Here is a 17,180-nt window from a genome sequence, read left to right as displayed (position 1 = left end):
AACATTGCCAATCCACCACCTCATCGACCAGCTATTTTTTCCAATAAATAACTCAATATTCCACACTGTCATGAAGCTTCACCCTGCACACTGAGCTGTCCCTCATCATCTCAAGGTCTGTGCATCATCAGCTGCCATACCAGCTCAAAGGTGCAAGGCATCTGTCCTCACTGCCTCCCCCTTCTGTGACCATTTCTTTCTCAGGGGGAGACTTAAAGCAGGGTGGGAAACTTAAGAATTAAATCACAGCCTTTCAGATTTTTTTTCTTGCTGTCACAAAATTCTATTTTTATTTTGTGCGAAAATGGTAAAATAACTGGGAACAACCAAAGTGTCAGCAGTGCAATAGCAGCCATGCCAGGTGTTATCATAGATCCAGCTTGGGGCACAGAGGGAAGATCATATCCCATACCAGGACAGCTCTGCTGCATCACAAAGGGCATCTGAAATGAGCTCTGCCCATGTCCTAAGTTGCAATTTAGTTTGTGATTGCAGTGAAGTCCCAGCAGCTGAGGAACCAACGCAGACTGTTCAGCTCTGCTGCAGGGGATCCTGGATGGTGACCTGGGGACCTGCCTGAGCAGAGGAGCACAAGGCAGCACACTACCTGTGCCATTACCTGCTGGCTCAGACACACATCCACACCCTGCAGGGCCATCTCAGACTGCACTGCTCTTGTATCCCAAACTCCAGCTTCACAGGCTGGCTGGGAGACTGGAGCAGCACATTCACTTCTGTTAACATGTACTGCTGTCATGAATTCAGAGCCAGCCAACTGAAACATTAATGATCTGGTAAACTGCAGAAAGGAACCAACTCGTGGTGAGGTTTGTAGCACAATCGCTTGACTGTTTAGGATGATGAACACCCATAATTCCTCAAGATTCCAGCAGGAGGTGAGGGGGTTTTGCACTTTTGTAATTCAAGTATATCATTAAGAATAAAAGATACAAATCCCCATATCCAGCAATACAAATAGTTAAAAATATGAAAGAAATATGGTATACTAGGAGAAAGTCACTGGCTGCAAAAATAATACAAAAAGGGTATTCAGATGAGCTACTACACTATCTGGTAATTCTTAGAAACACTGCAGAGGTAACTTGCACACCAATTCCACCACAGACACCACCATCATTTCCAGCTGAAAAACAACCTCAGCTTTTCTGAAAGGTTTTCTAAGAAATCCTTTTTTCTCCTTTAGCAAGCCATGACTCATTGCTCTCTATAGCACAGACAGCTACCAGATACAGAACCTTAAGTGCCAGAAAATGCTCCACTAGCTCACAGAGAGTGTTTCAAGTGGAAGCTTCAAAACGGCCTCCAGAACCACACTTGTGTTCAAAGGAGGTGCTAGAGAACATGGCTGTGTGAAATTTGGCAATACAGATTCACTGGCAGGAACACGGAGGTTAGTTTTGGCTCACACGACATCCTCCACCCTGTAGTTTGCTTTGAACGGTTTTAATGAAAAACTTAAAGTGAGATTCAGCTACAACCATCAGTTTTTATCTAAGGTTGGTCAAAAGCAAAAAAAAAAAAAATCTATTTCTGTGTTTATAAGGTTGGAGGGGGTGTGCATCTCTTTAGAAGAGACTCTGTATTTTAATTATCTTTGGAAGAGAAGGTAGCTGGGAGACCTGTAATTCTCTCTCACATATGCACATAGGTAACTAAAACAGCAGTGTGGTGGAAGATGAGGTGAATGAGTAAATACATCATACAGTCTGTAGCACTGGGCAGCAGATAAGCCTGTCCACTTTACTACTTACAGAAGAAAAGTTAGTCACTCCTCCCACCTATTTGCAGCAGCATAACAGGAAAATGCTGCTCTTGCATAGAAATTTACCTCAGTCAAAGAATCTAAAGATGCCTCCAGATTTCCAAGGCCCAAATCATTATAGTTTTGCCTCTTGTATTTTGGAAAATCTCAAGCCTCAGAACACAAGTGGAAGGTGAATGAGGTAAATCACAGGATGTCTTATTCTGACACGTGACAAGAGGAAGGGGAGAGAAAACCCACTTGGGGATGGTGAGTAGGAATACAAGCTAAGCAGGACTGCCAGCCTCCCCTTGACAAGCAAGTCAGCTGCCTGCCCCTCCAGGATCTCCAAACACATTAAAGACAATAGGTAGTTACAGGCCACTAGAACATTTTCCACTCAGAAAACCTTTGATTTAAAGGGAGGATCCCCTGCACCCTGAAAAATGAAAATATCCTGCTAACACTGACCACCCAACATTTAGTTCAGGTTTTCTGCTCCTGTAAAACCAGATATAGAGAACACATACTTAGCTTTCCTCTTCCACAGACTACACTGAAAATGTCAGAAAACAGGACAAGCTAGCTTATAAATAATTGCAAAGCCCCTCCTGAAAAGGGCTGAGAGGGAGGTGGGATGAAAGCTTCCAGCCAGGAAAGCTGTAACTGCCAAAGAGCAGAACAGAATAAGGACAAGGACAGTGTGTGATATCCCAGCTCCATCTGTACACAGAAATGAAAGGCATTGAGGAAAATATCAGTGTGGCTTATGGCAGGCATTCCCAGGTGTGGGAAAATCCTCGGGGGAAGAGCACCATCAACAGAAAATACAGCAGACCTTATAAGAGACAGCTGACGTGGCAGATCCTACAAAAGCTTGTCTGCAGTATCTGAGCGTCTTTTGTTCCCTAGCCCCATTCTTTCACCTGGCAGCTCACAGATTAAAAGACCTGAGAGATGTTCCTGTCACAGAAGACTTTTCCTCAAAAGGCTCCTAAAAGGAGGAGGGACCAGGGTAATGCAGGGTCCACTACAGGGGATGCATGGCAGTGGAAGCTTTACCCTTCTAATAACAACTCCCCTACTTTTCTGGAAATTTTCCCTAACCCTATCCCCTCGCTACCTGCAGAGTGATAACAAAGCCAACATTGTCCATCAAGTCTCAATCTGAAGTGACTCAGTTATTCTCAGGAGCTTTGTGTTCATTTTTTCAGCCTGGCATCCTAAGAAAACAAGGTTTATGTCATCATATTGCCTGTCATATGTCTTAACTGTTTGTCCCTTCCTATTAACTTTTGAATCACACCGTACTGGGGATAGAGGGTTATGAGAGAAATTGAGTTTCTCAGATAGAAATTGAGTTTCTCTAAGAGCGGCGAACCTGCCTTTGATTGGGTAGGGCAGAGACCCCAGTTCATGTCTCTGCTGAAAGAAAGGCTAAGAGCAGAGTCAGCATTTATCTCTGCTCTTGGGCCAGTCCCAGGCAATCAGCACACGTGTGTCACCCAGCTGAGCAGCACAGCTCATTCTGCTTCTCGTCCTGCTGGTAGGCAGGGGAGAGGAAGGCAATGGAGAGTGCTCTGTGGGGAATGGGGTCGGGTGGAGGGCTGAGCTGGACTTCAGTGGAGAAACACATCATCGCAAGTCTGGCCTCATACACAAGAAAACTTATTTTCTCTGCCAAATTGCCTGTAACTTTATGACACATCATCAAGGACAAATGACAATATTTATCAAGTACTCGCTGAATCCAGAATGTAGCTACACACAAAACAGCAACCAGTTGGAGAGTTCATCCATTAGATTTGTTGCTGCAACTTTTTCTTCCCTTTTGCCTAAGCAATGGAAAAGTCATGTTGAAGTCAATTTATTTCCTAATGTCACCACTTTCTAGGTCTGCACAATTAATGCAGGGTTTCTTGAAACAAGTAGAAAGCGTGTGATGAATCAAATGTGAGCACTCGGGAAACAGTGTTCCCACAAGACCACAAGGCTTGGCTCTGGAATCAGTTTGTGACATTGGTTACAATCAGCTATACACCCCAAGTGTACTCTGCAGAGGCATTTTTCTGTATCTACTGACCAAACCATCCATTTTTAAGGAAAAGTGAAGGAACAAAAAAAAAAGCCCTTTTTTTGCTGTAGCACCACATGGTAAATTTCATTCGTCCTGTCCCAACTGCTTCTAGTGACAGTGTTTGTCTGAATTTTTAACAGATGTTTCTAAGTACTCTTGTCCACTTCTCTCTCCTGAGGATTTCTGCAGTGGGATAGCTCTAGATAGTAATATAAGCAATGCTTGTAAGAGGCTCTGGGGATAAATCTGTAGACACTGCATCTAGGATGGGTGTGGGTATGGGTCCAAGCCTTATGAAACTTTGTAAATATTCTCTGAAGAATAACAAGCTGGACTGACCCTGCCTGCAGATGTTTTTGAGCTTACCAGCCCCACAGCAAAAAGCAAGACAGCTTACAGATAACTGCAACACTTCTGAAACAGCCGAAGAGGATTTAAACTGAAATTTATAAAAGCAGGGGTATACTGGAGCAGAACAGAATAATGCAAAGGATGATGTGTGATGGTGTAACTCAATTTCAATTCAAAATACCAAAGATGCTTCAAAGGGGACTGGTCTGGGCTGAGGCAGAATTTCCCAGATGTCAGGTTGCCCTTGGGAACAAGCACACTGGATTCACTTGACAGGTGTGAAGGTAGTCAGAAGAAGTCAGTCAGAACACAAATTGCTTAAAAAAAATAAAATCTCTGCTTTCATTTTTAAAGAAAGTGAGCATCTTGAGCTAACGCCTGGCACGGAGGCAGTGACGTCTGCCTGAGTTTGTACACAGCCTGAAACAATCAGCTAAAACATGCTCATGGCTGCTAGTTTACATTATCAAAATGGAACCAGAGCTATTTAATTCTAAAATGAAATCTATTAAAGCTATTGTCAGTGTTTCACAGCAGCTGAAACTGTTTTTTTAAAAGGTCAGTCTACTAGCTAGAGAGTGAAAACAAGCAAGGCGGCTGTGCCAGCCCTTAAGACGTGGCTGCATTCTGCAGTCTGGTTTTGCATTCCCTTAAATGTCGGGCAAGAAGCAGCAGCGAGGTCTCAGTGGAGCCTGCCTGCCCTGCCAGCCGCGGGGGACAGGCAGAGGAGCCTCCACTGCTGCAGGACACACACCAGGGCACTGGTGAGCTGGGGGGTGAGCTCGCCCGGAGCCCCCACGCTGCCTACGCCACAGCACGCTGCACCTACGTCTTGCTGGGGCACAGGAAGGGTTGGATGGAGGGGACACCACTTTTTCTCACCCCATTCAGCTTTGTGGAGGCTGTGTCATTCACTACAATACCACAGCCCTCCCCCACCCCCAGAAAACCCATAAAAAACCCAACCTGAGAACCACTTCCCCACAAGCATAGCAGAGCCCCAAACACCCCCACTGCCAGCACAGGCCAAGCATTTGCTGTCATCTTCTGTATTAGCATTTCTCTTAACCCCTTTTGTAAGATCATTTGACTCGGTTTCAAAATTCCTCATTCTGAAAAACACTTGTTAAATATTGGCCCTGATTGCTGCACAAAGTGATAGCTTGGTAGTCATAATCCACAAGATATATTTAGCCTCACAAACTCATCATCAATGGATCTTGAAAGCATTGTAGCCAACCGACTGGAAACCACATGCAATACAAACACATAATAGAACTTTTAATGTGCAAAGAGACTAAACAAAAAGATCCTTGACCTTCTTGCTTTCCCTTGCATACCATTATCCCCAGTGAGACAGCAAATGGAATGACGTGGAGAGCAACAGCTACCAACAAGCAACTTTGGAAGCCAATTTCTACAGTAGTTAAGCAGTTAATGATGTTAATCAGAATGATAACTTATTAAATTCTATATTTATGCAAATAGTATTTTGGCATATCGCGTGGAGACCTGAGTAGCAGAGCTTGCCAGGGAAAAGTCCCAACATCTTTTATATTTACCATTTTGGGGTTTTTAATACCACATGAAAGCATCTGTGATGGTCGGTATGTCAGACAAACCACACTTAAATAAAATGCTACAGTCACAAATTAATCTCCATTATTCCAAATATATTAATGAACAAATTGTTTAATTCGTAACCTTTATGAGGTAGAGATTAATCTCTGCAACCACATACAATCTCTGCCATTATCTTTTTCACAAAAAGATGACATTTCTTATAGACCTTCCTAAAACAAGCAACAGTTATTGAACAAAGAAAATAACAGGTAGCCCTCCCTCTCTCCGTGCTACAGTAGCTAGAGAATCTATAGCACAAAAATATAAAGTAACAGAGTAGTTTATGACTGACATGGAAGGACATTATCTGAGTGTGATGAGATGAATCAGGAAAACTGCGGTTCAGCGTATGCAGACTTTACAGCAATCTTAGTTTTGTGAAACCAGTGTGGAAAACTTACTGTTTTCCAAGAGAAATATCTGGGAACTTCTTGGCTCCTTTAAATTCAACAAGGATGGAGGAAGCAGGGGATTGGATGAACAGCCATGAATTGCATTTCTAATTGCTTTCAAGATGTCAAAAAGAACATCAAGATGTGCTTATGGATGTAGTTTTCCCTTTCCTTGATTCTGTTGTTGAATAGAGTTAAATTCTGCAAAGACTTTACCTATTCATTCAGTTCCTTCTCTATCTTCAGGAAAATGAGGTGGAAACTATTTCTGCCAGATGTGCAAAATGAGTAATTCACCAACTGAAATTGTACCTCTGTTTTGAAAATCAATAATATATCTTATACACATACCCTAATTGTTGTTATATTTATGTAAATATCTTGGTATCTGGGTACCTTTTTCTTTGTTTGTGCAAACCTCACAACACAATGTTCAAATATCTCTGGAAAAAATAATTGCCTTTTTTCTCCCCTTTGGTTACGAATTTCTGTGTTTTAAATGAATGTGCAGGTTTCCTGTTGCTGCATGAAGCCTTCATTTCAAAATACCATCTAATTCTAGGTTTAATTAAAACAGAATGTTTTATATCACAAACACTTTTTTTTTTTTTAATAGCACATGTCTTTCTTTACCTTAATGTGATTGCTGGCTACTAAGAGAAGAAAGATTTTTTTTTAATTTAATGAAATAATTCAAAGTTTTAGAGCAACTCACTTTATAGAGTCAACTTATGCGAGCACCGAAGCCTTTCCAGAGAAAACAGGATTCTCCGCACCTCCCTCTGGCTTTTCTCCCTACTGAATGCCGTGGCCTTCACTCAACCAAAGGAAATGAAAGACAGACTGAGACAACAGCATCACGTGGGTGGAGGTCAGATTGATTTTCAGCTGTGTGGTGCTGTTTTATCACCCTCAGGACAAAAGTTAAGCCCTTCATTTTTTTTCATGTCTGCTTTAACAGAGCAACTTTTTTTTTTTTCCCCCTGAAATTTTGGTTTGGGTCCATACCACCAGAATTATCAAGGATAGCCTAATTTAAAACATTTGTGAAGATCATCCATGCTCACAGTAAAATCCAGAGCAACCCACACACCACAGCATTTCCATGAGTTTTCTCTATTCCCCGTGTACAAATAGTGGCTCCTTGAAACTACTGAGGTTTCTGCAGTGACATTTGCTGACAGCAAAAGCAGAGTGGGATGCAGCTGCTGGCTGTTCGTGATGATCCTGGGCACAGGAGAAGAGCAGTTGCTATCTCAAAAGGGGCAAGTTCACAAATTGTTTTTTCTCCCCATCCTCCCCTCCTTTCCTCTCCTCCCTGTTTGGAGTGGCCAAGCTCTCTGAGAACTGAGCCTCCCTCCTGTCACTCGGCAGTCCAGACATGCACTGCCAATTACTGTGGCAGTCTCTGGAAAACCAGACAGTTTTGCTAACTCTGATTGCACTTTTCCCAACTTCAATACCACTTACAAAATCATTCTCCCCCAACTGGCTGTAAGAATTGGCTCTTTTCATTTCTCTTCTATTTGAGATTCTCCCCCAAAGTAATGATGTTATTTTCAATACAGCAATTTTAGTTAGTCATGTCTTCAAAACTGAACTCCTTAACCTAAAATAAGGCATTTTATACATCATAGATACATATATGCATACCTAGTTATCCAGAGAAAGGATCTTCCTTCCCATTTCCAGTTTTCTGACAGACAAAAAACTCAGTATTCTCTCATTTAAGCCCTGAGACAAGAAAATCCTACACACTTTCACTTCTTTTTGTTTTAAATTTTGGGTTGAATTTGTCTTGTTTTGTGTAAAGAGTGCAACAGTATCATGACTGACTCCTAAAGATGACAGCTTATCCTCCATAAAAAGCAAAGAATACTATCTGCTTAATTTGTATGTACCAAAGGCCCTGGTCATAATCAAACCCAGTTACACTCAATACCATTGAAACACCTTGGAATACAATTCCTACATGAAACAGCTCTTGTAAAACAGACCACAACAAGTGTCTGTAAGAGAGGAAGGAGTAGTGAAGGGCTGTAAGGTGACATCAAGCAGCTATCCAGGTTGGATGTGGATGCAGTGTGAATGCAAATTAAATAATTTGCTGGGTTTTGTGCACAAAGATTTGACTAGCACATGTCTTTAGTTCATCTGAACATAGCTGAGTCTGCCTCCGGAACAGCATGTGGAGCAGCATGATTTCTCCCTGCACCCTGAGGAGATCTGCAGTTGTCAGTCCCCATGGGATGGCTCAAGGAAGGCTCTGCATGGACATGGAGCTCCAAGGAAGAGCCAGCTCTGGGACAATGGCCATGAGAGAAACTGCAGCTGAGAGTCGAGGAGAAACCAGTAACACAGCCAGGTGGAACTTAGATGTATAAACTGTGAAGTGATTCGAGTCAGGAAAGGGCAAATGCCAGCACAGCATCGAGGAGAAGACTGCTGGGAACAAGATGCAAAATGGGGCAGTCCAGAAAGTAGCAAGCAAGGAAAAAGCCTTCGAGGAGAAACCAAAGGGACACATGCACAGGCAACAGGGACAGGAAAGGGCAGAGAGCGGCCACCCCAAGCACACAGCAAGAACTCACAAAAGCACAATCCCAAATGATGCAGAGACAGACCACAAGCTAACTACTACCATAAATATCTGTCCTAGATGCATGCTGAATTTTTGGCTGGTTTTGGCTTGGTTGGTTGCTATGGTTGATTGATGCAGATTGAACAATGTACTTCAAACCTGCTTACACTACTCTTGGAGTCCAGTAAATTACCTCTATTCAGTTTTGTTCAAAGAAAATAAACACAGGTGTGTGTATTTATATTTCTGTAGACTCTGAGTTCATAAAGGGAATTTACTCTACTTCTGTCTTTCCAAATTTTCTAATGAATAATTAGCAGATGTAGATTTCTAAAATGACCATTTAATATGAATTATATCAAATCTCATTTATTTTAAGAGATATCATTAAGTACAAAGTCTGCATGAGTGAACTGAGTTCACTGTAGAGGAAATGACTGGGAATTATGTTCAAAAATCTATTCAAATGTTTAATGTAACAGATTCCCTGGAGAAGAGAAAAGCAATGGGCTTCTTCAGCCTTTCCTTATGTCCTCCTCAGCAAGCCTAACAGTAATTGAGTAGCAACAAAAAAAGGAGCCAAAAAGTCTTTCACCATTATGGCTGAGAATTATTTTCAAGGAAGCCTAAGGAAGAGATGGACCCACACGCCAAAAAAATTTATGCTTTCAAGAGGAAGTTCACCCCCACCATTACACATGTCACCAGCAACAAAACCCACCTGGATTAAAGACCTTGGCTTTTCCACCAATTTCATGCATGTCATTAGGCAAATCAGTGCAGCCACAGTAATTTTCATCCAAAATAACTCAGGCTATTAATGGGGAAGGCGTTGAATTCTCCCCTAAACACTGACCTCTCGTTCCCCTCATGTTGACATAAGGCTTCCACAGCTCCATAGGGCACCAGATCTGGGAGCTGCACAGACTAAAAATCAATCCTTTTAATTGTCAGCAATGTCAGCTCCCAAAGACAACACAAATCTTTTACCAGCATAAGGCAGGAGATGGAAGGGAGGAAGGAAACAGTCCAGTAGCAGTCAAAACTTAAGTCAAATTAGAATGACAACTTTTTAATTCCATGATGATAAAACTAACAATTCCTTGTGTCAGGAAGGGGTTGCTAGTCAGAATGTTTAAAGATTACAAAGTGCTCAAATGCCCTACAAAGTATTTAGTGTGAACAGATTAACTGCCTTGAAAATGCCAAATCCTTTAGTTAAGACAATGAAAACTGCTTGTAATAAGCAAGACGTTTGAATAACATTACCTATATTTAATAAATGTAATTTAACTTAAATTTCTAATTAGTATATTTTCAACAATTTTAAATTGAGTATGAAATTATTAAATTCATCCCACTATTAAAAGCATCTGTTAAAATTACTTAAATGAAACAACATTCAAAACGTACATACTTGTTAAAGCTCTGAAGAAAGTCAGAAGCTGCTTAGACCTCTGATGTGCAAGCCCAGCTTGGAGAGCAACAGCCTCTCCAGCAGGTGCAGGGAAAATATTTCCCTTATTCAGTTATTTGAGTGGTTCAGTCCAATATGCAGTTGGTTGAGAACAGAGGAACTGCTTGGCAGATGATCCCTAGTTTGCTTCCTGCCAGCCTACGGCAAAGAAAGGTGTGAGACGCCCACGGACCACACGGGCACGCGGCTGAGGTTGTCCCTGGGAGGACACGTACCTGGATGGGTCCCTGCTGCTCCCACGGGCCATGGGTGCGCGCTGCCGGCCAGCCCCGAGGAGCCTGCGCCGCCCTCCTGCCAGCTTGTGCCCCAGGTGGGTCGAGCCCGGACCCCTGCACCCAGGGGCCATGCAGAGATGCTCCAGCGAGCGCTCCCAAAGCCAGCCAGCTGAAGAGGACCAACCCATGCTGGCACGTTTCCCTAAAGCCAGCCGGCACCAGGGGGTGGAGGCTGCTTTCTGGCTTCCCCAAGCCTGGAGCACAGTTAATAACATGCCAGCTGTATCTGCAGACAAGCCAAGTTTAATGAGGCTACAACAAAAGCATTCAAATATGCACTACAGAACTTCTGTGGGGATTTTTTCTAGAGCTTGTTTTTAAAAAATGAAAGATAGGAATTCTTGACAATGTTTGTACACACACTTCATTTTTAATTGATTTTTTAAAAAATTATATTCTACAAATTCAAAGAAATCAACATTAGAAAGACTTGTTTAATCCTACTACCTCCAACAGCAAAATTATGTTGTATGATGAGTGCTCGAAATGCACTGCTGGTTGCTTTTTTCTTAATAAACATTGAAGTCTTAACTGTTTTTCCCCTACATGGCCAGACACCATCTTTCTGTCTGCCAGGTCTTCACACTAGGACAAGTACTATCCCTCACCTCCTGCTCGGGAGCCAGGACAGACACACCAACGTGACCACATCTCTGGCACAAGTGATGGAGGAGATGGCTGACCCCCTCTCTCTCCTATCAGCCATGCCTCACCATGTGCCTCTCTTACTCTGGGTCAAGGTACATGAGGTATTCATAAGAGGATTGCAAATAGGGATTTGGAGACAGTGGAGGGAGCAGCAAAAGAAGTCTGCTCAGGCATGAGGTGATGGAGAAGGTGGAAAAGGGGCAATTGCTCACTGTCTCCTTCACCAGAAGAACGAGAGAGTAACAAATGAAAGCAGTTTCCCCACCACAGGAAAAGCTAACTACACTTCAAAATGGAAATTAATGACAGAAGATTGAAAAATTTAACTAAAAAGCACCACAAAGTGCCCAGATTAGTTTGCTGACACCTAGGAAAATTATCTGGGGAAACAGCACAATGGGACCATCAAGCTGGCTCAGTATGGCCATCCTAATATGAAGAGCACTTATCCAATTGTCTGCAAAGAGATAGGGGAAGAAATCAGGGAAAAACCCCACACTCTCAGTGCATCTCTTGTTCACTGCTTACATCTGCAGTCTGAAGATCTCAGCGGCTCTGAATTTGCCAAGGCTATTGATATGGCCAACTGTTTTGTCCCTCAATAACCCACAGGAAGGCAATGCGTGCCCTTCAGCAGCTTCCTAACCAGAAATAATCTATGCTCTTGTCCATCTGAGACAGTACAACCCCAGCACATCCTCCATGAGGCTCTCTAAGGCTTTATTAAAGGCCACTTTGTAACAAGCACATATCTATTGTAGTCCTCGGGCTATCCTCACTGCAGTTCCGAATTGAGTTTCATATACTGGGTTTTGTCTACAACCCCCTGAATGATGGGTCTTGCCTATGGTAACAGAGATCCTTCTTCCTGCAGGTACAGCTGCCCTTGCAGGACTCACCAGGCTCCAGCCTGGGAAGGAACATTTCCACTGAAACCCCTCCCTCCTCTTTTTTTTTTCTTTTTTTTTAATAAAACCCATTTATTATTTACTCTGATATCTGTATGCTGAGAAACAAACCTGCCCTATGTAGACCCTCACAATCCTCCCTCTGCTGTACCATGGCAATGGATTACCCTTTGCAAACAGAAATCCAAAGCAAGAGGAGAAAAGGAGGTGGAGCTCTGGCACCCCTGGTGCCCCAGAAGGGCTGCATGAGGCCTGGGCTCGTGCAGGGGGATCTGGGCAAGCTCCAGCTCCCAAATGCAGGTCCTGCTGCACACGGGAGCTTTCATGGCCAGCACCCTGCACAGCTCTTGGAGTGCACTTGACTCTCCGTGCATCTCTCTGCTGGTGATGCAGCAGAGGAGAAGAAACTGGCTTTTCAGACAGCCAGGGGCAGCCTGTTCAAGAAATCTAAAGGACACGATTCCTTTAAGAGGCCTCACTTAAAACATGCACCCACTTTCTTTTTTACCCATTTTCATGCATACCTGCGCTTACTTCGCAGACTACTTTTTGAACTAGATAAAAGCAGATAAAAGAACTCAATTAAAGTAGCAAGAAGGAAGCAGTCCCTTGCTAATACAAGCAGGCTAACTTGTCATCCTCAGCTCCTCACTGGGCCATATGTTTAAAAATGACAAGGAAAATGTTCTTCCTGTGTGAAAAACATATGCTGCTTGAGGAAAGACATCATCATTGTGAAGAAATTTTGTGCGGCCTCAATGCATAGCCAGGCCATCCACAGTGACTGCTGGCTAGGTGGGGGCTGAGAAAGGGGTGGAGAGAGCTCATTCCCTTCCTCCTGCCAGGGGTTTTGGTAACATGCAACCAAGCCGCCCGCAGCCGCTGGCAGCGCTCCTATCTGCACACGCAGTGCCTGGTGCTGTGTCCCTCGCCACCATCCCCGGGGGGAGCGGCACAAAGGTGGCTGTGGCGATTTGCAGGGGATGGCGCTCGGCGCACTGGCACACTCTTATCAGCGAGTACACTGCCCGGCTCCGTGCGCGGGCTCCCGCCGGATCTGCCGTGGGCTCACCGCCGGCCCCGCTCGGGGAGACCCTCTGCGAGGCCGCAAAGCAAATCCCCAGCTGGGTGTTTATGGCGAGCACGCATTGTCTGAATTTCGCGTGCCCCCCACCACAAACCCTTACAGGCACTGGCGTGCCTGCAAAATCCAGGAGAGCCTGACGAACAAGGGCTGAGGCTCGGCCCCACCGACACCTCCGCCGTGCCGAGGGGCTGAGCGCAGGGCTGCGTGCCCCGGGAGCAGCCCGGGGGTCTCACCTACCTTGGCCTGTGGGTGACCCTCCGATCTGACGGGCACGCAGCGCTGTTAGGGAGCATAACACTTGGCACAACTTTGTCAAACATATGCAATACATGACACGCTACACTAAAGCACCTTCGCCATGTGCAGGGGCAGAGCCAGCGCTGGTGCCTCAGCACACACTGCACGGGATGCGCTGCGAAACCTCGGCATGGCCAGGGCTACTGCAGGCCCTGCTGGACATGGAAGTTGCAGCTGTGCTTCTGTTTGTCTTCAGATCCCAGTTCAGATGTGGGAATGTGCTTTTTGTTCTACACAATAAATACATATTTCACTGAGCATCTGCACAGAAAGCCAGTCAGCTCCTTATCAGCACACTGATTTTCTGGCACTTGCAAGCAGAAGTCCTGGAAAAAGCATCTTTCCAGGCTGGCTGGGAACCTCCAGGAAAACTCAAACATCACCTGTGTGGTGACAGCAGTCAGGGGAGCCAGACACCAGACGACCCAGCCAAGTGTAACCCTATGACAGTGTGGGGTTTCAGAGCTCTCAGCACGGAGGGCACAAATACTGGCTGCAGGGAGATGTGCAGCACCTGGGCACTGTGGCCAAGGTGGCTGCAGAGCCCTCAGGAGCCCTGTGCTGTCCCTGCATCTGGAGAGGGGACATCTGTGACAAACTAAGGACAGGAGCCTGTGCTTGGAGCCCTCCAAGTGATTGACAATAAGAACACTGCCCCAGTGCCCATTTTCAGATCCAGACAGCAAGAACTGAGGACTCCAGGGAAAATCTATGTTTTTACAGTTTGTGATATTACTGAGCTTTTCTGGTGCCAATTTTAAAACACTGCTATGACCTCTGGAAAGAAGGGAAACTGCATTTCAGCACGACAATGCAGAAAAGAACAAAAAAAGGAAACTTGTTATTTTTTTAAGCTTGAAACACTAGTCAGGTTAAGAGAAAGGAGCAGAATTCTGGCAAGGACAAGAGCACTCAGACTGAGCCACAACACAGTAATTAGGGCCAGTAGGTCATTAGAGACACAGCTGTATAAACTAGGTGTATAATTAAGTTTCCACACTGCTTTTTCACAACTGCATTTCAGTTTCTTTTGTGGAGGACAATCAGTAATCCATTAATTTAAATATGTAACAACAGCAGCAGCAAAAAGAGAGAAAAATCTCTGACTTGCCAATCAGGTGCAATCAAACATTACAATTTGGGGGAGAGATTGTTTTGGAAATCTATGTAAGACATCTCTCATTGTCAGTGGGAAGTAAAAAGTGCCACCTGACAAAAAAATTCAGGAGACATCGTTACTTGTTGACAAGCTGCTGTATATGTTTTTCTGGACAAGCATCCCGCAAATACGGTTGCATGGCAATCATAATTCTTGTAGCAGGTGAAAGGTAAGAAAATGCAAAATTATACACTAGCATGAAACAGTTACAGTACCTCGTTTCAAACGTAAGCCTAGTGTACAAGTTACAGGGCATTTAAAAGGAGCAACTGCAAGACTTTAATTATAAACTAGTTCCTACCGTACAGTAGTTTAGAAAAATCAGCTGCTTCCAAGCTGGCAATATCCATATATAGCTCTGCTGCTGTTTGAAACAGACAACCTGTAAAGTTATCAACAACAGAAGAGGACCTCATGAAATGCTCAGAGACCCCGCCGAAACCTACTTATGTCCGCTTCATTGATGTGCTAATTTGCTTTAAAACACTCTACATTCACTTGAGAAACTGAAGAAACAAGTTTACCTGAGACTGTTCTGACCCATGGGAGGAAAGGGGTGGAGGAAGCAAAAATAAACACAATAACACTCTGAAGCTAAACCCAGACTAATGCAGGTGGATTAAAACACACAAGCAAAATGACAAAGCTTGTGACTTTTTAGCCACTTTTTATCAGACAACAAACCACTTGGCACCAGCCACCAGACAATGATATATCACAGAATAGTTGCTTGATGTAAGGAGCCTCTGGTGCTGGTTGTAGGACACGGTAAGTTGTAAATCCACGTGTAGTTCTTTACTCTTGTCACTAACGCTGTAAGATAGCATCATGCTACACCTACACTGTAACAGCAGCATGCAAAAACACATATAAAAAAGGCTGCACATGATACCAATAGCAATTACTTAGTCCTCTCTAGTTTAGGGGATATGAGATACCAGTGAGTTTTAACATAGTTTTAAAAGCTTAACACATCCAGTGTATACACTAGGTGTTATTATTTGTTCTCAAAGTATTTTTCAAGATGCTGCTGTTTAAGGCACTGTTTCCAGGACTGCAGCAGGAGAGCTCGTTTGTGGGGGCAAGCTGGGAGACAAAGGAAGACACAAGCCAGTAAGGAAATGTGATTTTCTTTCGGTACAAGCTGGCCCCATTTAGGCCCTTTTCAGATCCTCATAGATACTGGGAACCTACAAGCTGCAATCACAGACATCAGTCATGAGCAAAAGGCATAAAAGGCACCTAATTCTGTCAGAAGGAGAACATCTCTACTACACTGACATCAAAAGGAATGCCATGCATCTATGCTACTGGAGATGTCTAGATTTCAGCAGTGTTTTGTCCTTAAAGAAACAAGTGTGAAAAGCATGAAAAAGCAAGGGGGGGAATGGCTGTTTGTTACTTCCTTACATGTCAAAGCAGCTGTGTTCAAACTGTATTATAACTTCAGCAGGCTGTAATGAATTTCTAAGGGATTCCAGTGAAATAGATGGTTTATCCTGTTCTTTGGAGTGATCTCTTGTAATCCTGCAACACTCCTGAGCTACAATACCTTCCTAACTTCAGTATCCCAAAGGAAGTCATTAGTTATGTTGTATTATCAGCCTGGTGATATTATCACTACAAATATTACCTGTATTGATCTGGAGCCATGTAGACATGACTGAAAGCCCTGCTTCAGATTAAGACATGAAAATCTAGCTTGCCAAGAGGTCAGGCACTACATTACAACCTCAGGTGTGTCAGGCAGGCATCACAGGCAAAAGGAATGCAGGGTAACTAAGGACACAGACAAATGGCTCTTTTTGTAGGGTAAAATCTTTAAATATAACACACATTCTAATGCGAGCTTAGATTTTCACCCAGGTGGTGCAAGTCTTTTTAGATGAACTGAACAAAAACACACATTTGCATGCTTTCCTCAAAAATCCTCATGGTTATCAGACTATGTATCAAAAAGATGTAGCTGAAAGGGTTGCTTTTTCCTCCAGGTAAGGTATGTGAACATCAAGCAATAGTCCAGATTGTCTTCATGGAAACATTCTCATTCCAAAATACACGAGTGCAATCTTCCTATTTACTTTCAATCACTTCAGGACACTAGATTAAACTAAATAGAAAACAGACACTCTTGTTCTGGAACAAGGATTATCCTCACATGGAGATAATTAGCACTCATTTCATGTATATGCAGATAGTTATATGGTGCCTTTATGGGACAAAATGTCTCTGTAAATCATCAGCACATGTGAAGACAGTAAAAGAAGAGAAAATTATGCTACCTGCAATCAAAAATAGCAATGGGAATACTGACAAATTATTTTCATATATCCCTAAAATATAATTTATTTTTCTTAGTCTCTTAGAACTTCAGAATACTACACTGAGGATAAAAAAAAACCTGAGGTGTGAAAACACTGACTGAATTGACATGAATAGAATCTCTAGGTTGCTATGTTTTAATGCAGATTTGCCTCTGGAAAAAAAATTGCTCCTTTTCATAGCACTGCTGTCACCTGTCATAACCTTACATTCCTCCTCTA

The 17,180-nt window shown here is 43.4% G+C and overlaps 1 protein-coding gene across 2 annotated transcripts in view; it reads right to left on the bottom strand.

Moving 5' to 3' along the window:
* The window catches only part of ZNF423 (zinc finger protein 423), a 227,684-nt gene that overhangs the window by 140,714 nt on the left and 69,790 nt on the right, over positions 1-17,180 (bottom strand). Inside the window, exon 4 of one of the 2 annotated variants that reach the window (XM_085071892.1) lies at positions 14,939-15,019. The exons of the other annotated variant lie outside the window; for it this stretch is intronic. Within the exon in view, the coding sequence (XP_084928018.1) occupies positions 14,939-15,019 (81 nt within the window). The remainder of the gene's footprint in view (positions 1-14,938; positions 15,020-17,180) is intronic. 2 annotated transcript variants of the gene reach the window in all.

This window comes from Lichenostomus cassidix, chromosome 11, assembly GCF_008360975.1.
Source record: "Lichenostomus cassidix isolate B80296 chromosome 11, HeHo_3.0, whole genome shotgun sequence".
Taxonomy (NCBI): Eukaryota; Metazoa; Chordata; class Aves; order Passeriformes; family Meliphagidae; genus Lichenostomus; species Lichenostomus cassidix.
The sequence above is the reverse complement of the archived record's forward strand: the minus strand, read 5'-3'. Positions and strand labels throughout refer to the sequence as shown.